This window comes from Rhagoletis zephyria, unplaced genomic scaffold, assembly GCF_001687245.7.
Source record: "Rhagoletis zephyria isolate East Lansing unplaced genomic scaffold, Rhagoletis_zephyria_1.1 Rzeph_scaffold_03339, whole genome shotgun sequence".
Taxonomy (NCBI): domain Eukaryota; kingdom Metazoa; phylum Arthropoda; class Insecta; order Diptera; family Tephritidae; genus Rhagoletis; species Rhagoletis zephyria.
The window spans coordinates 56650-64864 of NW_016160422.1; the positions used below are offsets into that span (position 1 = coordinate 56650).

The window sequence follows — 8215 nt, forward strand, 5'->3', positions numbered from 1 at the left end:
TTTCTTAGACTGGAGTATACGAACACGCCAGTCGTCGATAAAACTGCTAAACTATTAATCCTAGGTTAATTATATCGCGATCTTCATTTGCATACAAATTTACGATCATTTGAACTAATGTACTTAAAGGTTGCGCTTCGCTGTCGAGAAGCGTCAGTTATTGAGAAAATTTGTTTATATACCTTTATTTCGCTTCTATCATTCTTCGAAGACCGTAACGACAGATGAATCAACAGGTGATGTTGCACCCTTGTTTTACTTTCCTCCGTCCTCATATATAGCGCTGTCCTGTCAAATACTTTCACCAAAAACTACAAAATTACCATACCAACTCGCTTTAAACATTTATGTATACTCATAGCTCCAAACTCGAAATAAGCACTGTTGTACACTTGTAAATTTCTGGTACACCTCATCATACTCGAGAGACAACTGCGATACTAAGGATCGGATGTAATTTTTTAGTTTTAATACGCGTAAGCGTATATTTGACCGCCTGGATCGGGGCTGTACGTTAAGCACTCTAAAATTGCGCACATCCCATTTCCAATGACCTGGCTGGCTACCTGTCCAAGAGGAAGTCACAGATGATCGGTGGCGCTCCCAGTCGCTCTCTAGCCGTTGATATCGTGCCAACTCATCAGCCAAACAAGATCAACAAGGGTACAAATTACAATGACCAATTTTGGGCGCAACATCACTGATCGCAGGGCCCTCATTGCCGCTTGGCTATCGGATAAGATGCTTACATCTTCTTCACTTCACACTCTTGAACAGTGCTTCTTTAGTGACAGCCAATTCTGCCTAAACATAATGCTAAGGAAGAGCTGATGTCAACCGCTCAAAGAAGCTTCTATACAATCATGAAAAAGTACTCTGCTTCCCCAGCCACATCGCCCCACCCAGTCATTGCTTGAAGGAAAGTTTGTTGCTATTTTAGAGACGAAGTTATTGGTGTAATCAGGCAGGCAACCGAAACTTTTAGGCATTTCAAAGCATCTAAACGCTGAGCTTATAATAAGCCATCCCGTTTTCCTGAGCCTGATTGAAGCCCGTAATGCGACAGTGTTGCCTGCAAGCTTTCCACGATGGCTTCCTATTTAGGATCAGCACGTTATTTACGACCACTTTTCAGAGTATAGGTGAAAGCGCATACCTTAGGGATTGCTTCTGTATGTAGACCTTATGAATGTTCTTATATTTTAATACGTCTATATATACATACACACATCAGTTTTGTTTTAAACAAAATTTTATCTATTCATAAATAAAGTCCCAAATACAGTGAGAAACACAATAACACCCGAAATATGACTGGAGCTTGGTGCACCATTAAGACGTGACTCTATCCAATTCGACCAGTAGGAAACATTTGTGTAAACACCTGGTAGTAGCGGTCTAGCACAACCAATACCCCACGACACAATGCCAGCCAATTCTCGATTACAAACAAGTGGACCACCAGAATCACCGCCGCAGGCATCCCGCTCGCCCTCCGAATAGCCAGCGCATAACATACCTTCACGAATCAAGCCCGCGCCGAAACTCATATTGTTCGCACAAATATTGAAGTCTACGATGGGCACATCCACCGTCATCAAATAGTCGGACAAGTAACCCTGAGAATTGATAATGAAATTGACAATAAAGTGAGAAAAATGAGTTATTGGTAACTTACATCTTCAGTTTGACCCCAACCAGTCACCTGACAAACGGTGCCCGTAGCCACTGGTCGAGTAGTTATGTCAATTGTCTGAGCTCTAGTGTAGTTCGCTGGTACTGAGTCATTCAGGAACACCAAAGCTATGTCGGACTCAAAGGTGGTTAAATTAAAAACGCTTATATTTAAAACGATTTCCTTCACTTCAAAAACAAGTGTATAGTTGTTGCGCTCGTAGCGATCCAAATTGCCCATAACCACAATGAAGTCCGTTTCTGGGCGGAACGTGCCATTGTTGATATCATAACTGTGCAATGGAAAGGTAGAACACACATGTTTTTTTTATAACTTAACTTATTTAACTTACTCGACAAAGCAATGCGCTGCCGTAAGCACTACGTCGGATCTAATCAACGAACCGCCACAGAGGTGACCTGTGCCAAAAAAGTAACCATCATTGCGCTTTGATCGTATTGAGACCTCATGTTGCGTGGCATTGAATTGTGCCAAGGTGCCATTGATAATGCGGCCATTGTGTTCATAGGAGACTTGGTGATCGCTTGGTTCTGCCGCTGAATGCAAAATTATTTATTACATAATAGCACTAGTTTTCTTTTTTGATGATATCACCGTGCGACAGTAAATTTTACACACAAAAAAATTAAAATATTCGCGAAACTATTGCTAAATTATAATAAGACTGCGTACTTAGTTTTTCTCTCTGACGTCAGGATTTTTTTTAAGGACTGTAAAATTTAAAAAATATCATTATTTCAAAAAATTATTTAAAAAATTCCTTGCAATGTAGGATAACAGTAAGGGTATCATATAAAAGAAAAAATTCAGTAGAATTATAATAGAATAAATTTTTTGTAGTGCATGAGGACAAATGGGCATGGAAAATGTCCTTTACAAATTTTGTCCCTAAATATACTTGAAAATTTGCAATTTCTTTTTTAAATTTTTTTTTTAATTATTGTTTGAGGACTAATATACGCACGACCTCATCATCGAATTTCGTCCTGCAAACTTTATTAACTTAAAAAGATCAAATTTATTAAAACCGCATTTTCAATGCCTATTCGTCCTTTTAAACCAAACAATTTTTGTGTTTATAAATTAAACAAAATTTTCTCTTTCATTTGGTACTCACATTGTTGTTCTACATTGCACTGATTTTTTTAAATAATTTTTTGAATTAATCACATCTTTAAAATTTCAAAGTCCTTTGAAAAAAAAATCCTGCCATCAGAGTGAAAAACTAAAAGCGCAGTTTTACTATATTTGGCCCATAGTTTCGTGAGTATTTATATCGATTCTTTCGCGTGTTTTGAATTTTTTTTTTTTGTTTTTGTCGCACGGTGTATTAGAAGCACATATTTCCAAAAAAACAAAAACTCACATGTCAACTGTACAAGCACTAAGGTACACAAAGTAAGCAAAATTATAAAATTCCTGAACATATTCGAAACAGAAAATTCCCCAAATTTTGCGATAGTACTTAAATCTATTCTTCCCTCTTCGACAATACCTTCTTGTTCAGGTGTGTACCACAAGAAGTTATAAAATGAAATGCCTTCAAGGCTCGGGAAAAACGTGTTATTTGGTTTCGGGGAAAAGCCCCAGTGTATGTATATTTTAATCTAATCAAAAATATTAATTTCTGTTTATGGCACGACAGATTTATTTGACATATCAATATTGGCTGTTCATGCGTTTTTGTTTTCAATGTTAATACACAAATCAATTTCAATGCTTTACCAAGACGCCAGGAGGAGGGGTGTTTTGAGGGCTGGAGCCCCGCGATGATGGTCCTACTTTGCACATTTTTAATACCAACTTACCTGGTAACATATACTTTAGAAGAGTAACTGAACGTACGAACGCACATTAGGCCGGTCCAAAATTGTATTTTCCAGACACCTCCAGAACTGAAGATTATCGAAAATAAGGAGACTCGATTTTTTACTTTGAAATTGGTTAACATTTAAATGATGATGTAGTTTTTAGTTAGATGCGGAAGTAACAGAACAAGAGAGAACGCGACCTGAAAGATCATTTGTATCTCTTAAAGAAATAGTTGCGAATTCTTTATAATAAAGGGTCCGACCATTGAAGCTTTGGAATGGATACATCTTTATGTGGCCAAAGCCGGACAGTGACAGTGAATATACTCTATGGTCACACCTATTCGGTGCAAGTGGAATCGCAATCGGTTGTGACCAGTCACGTATCCTTTCTGTTGAAATGGTAGCCAAAGAGTCTGGCCTATCTATGGCTTCCCACCGCTCCCCAGTGCTAACTGCGTCTATAGTGTACCCACTCTTCGCGAACCAACGATCCTTCTCGCGCCAACTCGTCGGCGACCTCATTGCCTTCGATTCCGCAATGGCCTGGTAGCCAGGACAGTGTTACCATGTTTTTGGCTGCCAAAATTTGTAACGTGTCAAAGCAGTGTCTTACCAGTTTGGATTACAAATGGATGGACCATTTGCCCATGGAAATTAAAAGTTTGGTGCAAAAATACCTGCACCTGCTTGGTCCGCCATCCATGAACCGTCTGTGTACCAGTATACGTATCTAGGATCAAGGGTGCCCATTTGCCAAATTTTCGCGATCGGGGATTATAACTTGGAACTTTCTGCCAAAGCAGATCTCTTTAATCATGGAATCAAAGACTTTTCGGTAGCGTTTTCTCTTTTCCATTTTCTATAATTCTGGGTGTTGCAGCCGGTAAACTGCAATATGTTGATTTTTTTGTGTATTTTTGGAACACCATAATATATATATATAGGTTGTAAAACTGCGCCTAACCACACATCACGAACCCCCTCCTTTTAAGTGTTTTCTGCCTCCTTCCATGTACAATTATTAGGGTACTGAAGTATGTATGTGTGTACTTACTATTTACTTAGAAGCTGACAATAGTTTATCACTTTCAAATTATCTGCCAAATCAACAATTAATCAATGAAGTATACGCATACTAACGAAACATTAAAAAAATATATATATATGTAATTAACTTTCCGCTATAAATAATAATTAAACGACTGTTTGATAAAAATACATACGTCAGTAACCAGAATGTCTACAAGCAGCATGAAAGATGCGGCAAAACTCGAATACAAATACGGTATTTCTCACTTATAAATTTCTGCTTACAGGCACTAGAAACAGTGTAAAAAAATTCCCTATTTTATTAACACAAGCAAGGCTGTTTAAAAACATGAAACCATCTAATAGTACATGTCCTCTTTCATATGGATGTGGCAATATAGAGGGCGCAGGCAGCAACGCCTATTTCCAGCGGGCAAGGCATTAGAGTCTATGAAGTAGTCCTGATCCTAAGGTAGTTTGTTCTATTAAATCCTTCCAAACCTATAAATCTTCGTATCCGGACGGAATCATAAAGAACTATCACCATAATAAATATCCGGCTAACGACCATTTATGGATAGGGCGGTCTCCTCCTTAGCCGTCAACTGTGTGGGTTTAGACCTCGCAAATCCACTATGGACCAGGTATTCACAATACGTCAAATCTTGGGAAAAGATGCGCGAGAAAAGGATCGACACTCACCTTCCTTTTGTCGATTTCGAAGCCGCTTTCGGCAGCACTAAAAGGAGTTGCCTCTACGCCGCAATATCTGAATTTGGTATCCTCGCGAAACTGATAAGGCTGTGTAAAATGACGTTGAGCAATACCACCAGCTCCGTCAGAATTGGGAAGGACCTCTCCGAGCAGTTTTATACCAAACGAGGATTCAAGCAGAGTGACTCCCTCTCGTGTGATTTCTTTAATTTGAAGTTGGAGTAGATAATGAGAGTTGCAGAACTGAACCGCTCAGGAACAATTTACTACAAGAGCGTGCANTATTGGAGTAGATAATAAAAGCTGCAGAACTGAACCGCTCAGGATCAATTTACTACAAGAGCGTGCATTTGCTGGCTTATGCCGATGACGTCGACATCATCGGTAACAAAAACCGCAAAGTCTGTTCTGCGTTTTCCAAGTTGGATTAGGAAGCAAAGCGATTAGGTTTGGTGGTCAATGAGGACAAGACGAAGTATCTCCTGTCATCAAACGAACAGTCAGCACATTCGGACCTTGGAACCCACGTCACTGTTGATAGTTATAACTTCGAGAAAGTGGAGGATTTCGTTTACTTGGCAACCAGCATTAACACCAATAATAATATCAACATGGAAGTCCAACGCAGAATCACTCTTTCTCTTCAAGTGCTACTTTGGACTGGCTAGCCAATTCAGGAGTAAAGGCCTCTCTCGACGTACGAAAACCACCATAAGTCACTCATCATGCCCAATGAGGCGGCTCTTGGAGTATTCGAGAGAAAAATTTTGCGGAAGATTAGCGGGCCTTTACGCGTTGGCGACGGCGAGTACCACAGACGATGGCATGATGAGCTGTATGAGCTTTACAACGATATAGACATAGTGCAGCGAATTAAAATACAGAGGCGGGGTTGTTCTTATGGACTCCGACGCTCTAGCTCTGAAAGCATTCAACCCGCTGGTGATAGTAGAGGAAGTGGCAAACCCCCACTGCGATGGAAAGGGCCAAGTGCAGAAGTACTCAGCTTCACTTGGCATTTCCAGTTGGCGTCAGTTGGCACAGAAAAGAAACGACTGGCATGCTTCGTTTTATTNGGGCCAAGTGCAGAAGTACTCAGCTTCACTTGGCATTTCCAATTGGCGTCAGTTGGCACAGAAAAGAAACGACTGGCATGCTTCGTTTTATTCGGCCAAAAATGCTAAGGTGGTTGCAGTGTCAAATAAGTAGAAGAAGAAATGATAACAAAATCCCGATCTTCACAGAATACACCGAAATGGACATTGGAACAAGATTTCGCGTCTTCTATCAGAAGCCTTCGTTGTAAACAGCCAAACTATCCTAATACGTTAATCCGTAGTATTAGAGAATGCGATTCAACCCATACAACCGCCCCTGCGTTTCCTTTCTTCTGGAGTTGAGGACATGACTAGAGCAGATAGCAACTGCATATATCTGAATTACCGCACTCACTCTGGCCAATGCTCGATGGGCGAGGAACAAGGATCAACAAACCGATTTATGGGCTTATCACCAAAATACTAAAGGTATGTTGGAACATGGGCCACTTGGCCGCCAGGTTCGGAGCACCGCTTAACGATTTCTGTCGGAGCTATAAAAATGAGGAAGAGACATACTCCATTCATCATTTCTGGATTACTTCTTCTTCGAGCGCTTAGACGGCTTAGGAAAAGTCCATAGGTTCTACTAGGATTCGTAAGAAAATCAGGACAGTTTATTAACATGTAGGGACTGATATGGGCAAATCCTCGCCTGGGCAGTACAATGAGCCTGTGTGATCTTCGAATGAAATCTCTAGGTAGAGCTATCTTTGTTTCTTTGCTGTTCTAACCACTAGTGGGTACCGCATTTAACGTTTCGCGCTGGAAAGTTTGCGACTTGAACGCAGCTAACCGTACTTTCGTGTTCAAGCCTAGCCATAGTCAAAGTTAGAAGGATCTCTTACCAGTATTTAACAATATAGAGGCATAATCAAAAATTTACGTTTTTGGAGATTTCAACACAGAATTAATAACCACTTGATAAGGAGAATATGTTCGGCCTAACAGATTACAAAACTTCCGAAAAATGGCGCGTCTTTCCATTTGTCTTTTGGTGTACCCAACTGTATCGATTGATAAAACTTTGATTGCGTTTTCCTACAAAATTAAAATTTTGAAATTTATTATTAAACGCGCTATATGTAGGTCCATTTTTTCGAACTACATGCAATTATTGTGCAATCAAAAGATAACTAGGATCCGACAATGCTAAAACACATTTAAGTATATGGGGCATTTCTCGTCAAGCGGACAGGGAAAGGAAGGGTGATGCTTTAGAAATCCTTCATACTTTGTAGCTTTAACAAACTGCGAGAAACAAAAAAAAATTGGTCGAAGTTTCTCAAATTTTGTTTTTAAACTTTCACTTCCGGTGTGGTATAACAAAAAAATAAATAAATTTGGAAAAAGTGATCTCATTTTAAGAAGCAAGAAATTTTCTCACCAAATCGCGAAGTTTCTTTTTTTTAATTTTTTTTTCCATACGAAAAAATACTTTAGAAAAACCCTAATTTTAATTTTTAGTATTCCTTGGAAGCCCATAACTCGAAAAGTAACCGTCATACAAAAAAAAAAAAGGAACAGTCCAGCGCCTTCGTCTTGGTCTGCAGGCTGTATCGGAGATACAGCCGCTATATTTAAACGTAGAATACGTGGTATGGTTAAGAGCATATCCAAGTCAAAAACGAAATCACACACTAAGAAAAAAAAATTTAAAATCGATTTTTTTTAAATCGATAAAAAAATCGAGAATATCGATAACAAAATCAGTAACAATATCGATAAAAATTTCGATAACAAAATTGATAAAAATATCGATAACAAAACCGATAAAACTATCGGTGACAAAATCGATAAAAAAAATCGACAACTAAACGTAAAAAAATATCGATAACAAAATCGATATAAAATATCGATAAACC

At 39.0% G+C, this 8215-nt stretch overlaps 1 protein-coding gene across 1 annotated transcript; it reads right to left on the reverse strand.

Moving 5' to 3' along the window:
- Window positions 1–1253: 1253 nt before the first annotated feature.
- On the reverse strand, window positions 1254–8066 carry LOC108368817 (trypsin eta-like; the record flags this gene model as incomplete). Its single annotated transcript, XM_017623731.1, has 4 exons — window positions 1254–1619; window positions 1679–1967; window positions 2028–2247; window positions 8030–8066. Coding segments are annotated over 4 exons (912 nt in total), but the record flags the coding sequence as incomplete, so codon positions are not given.
- Between the last annotated feature and the right edge of the window lie 149 nt (window positions 8067–8215).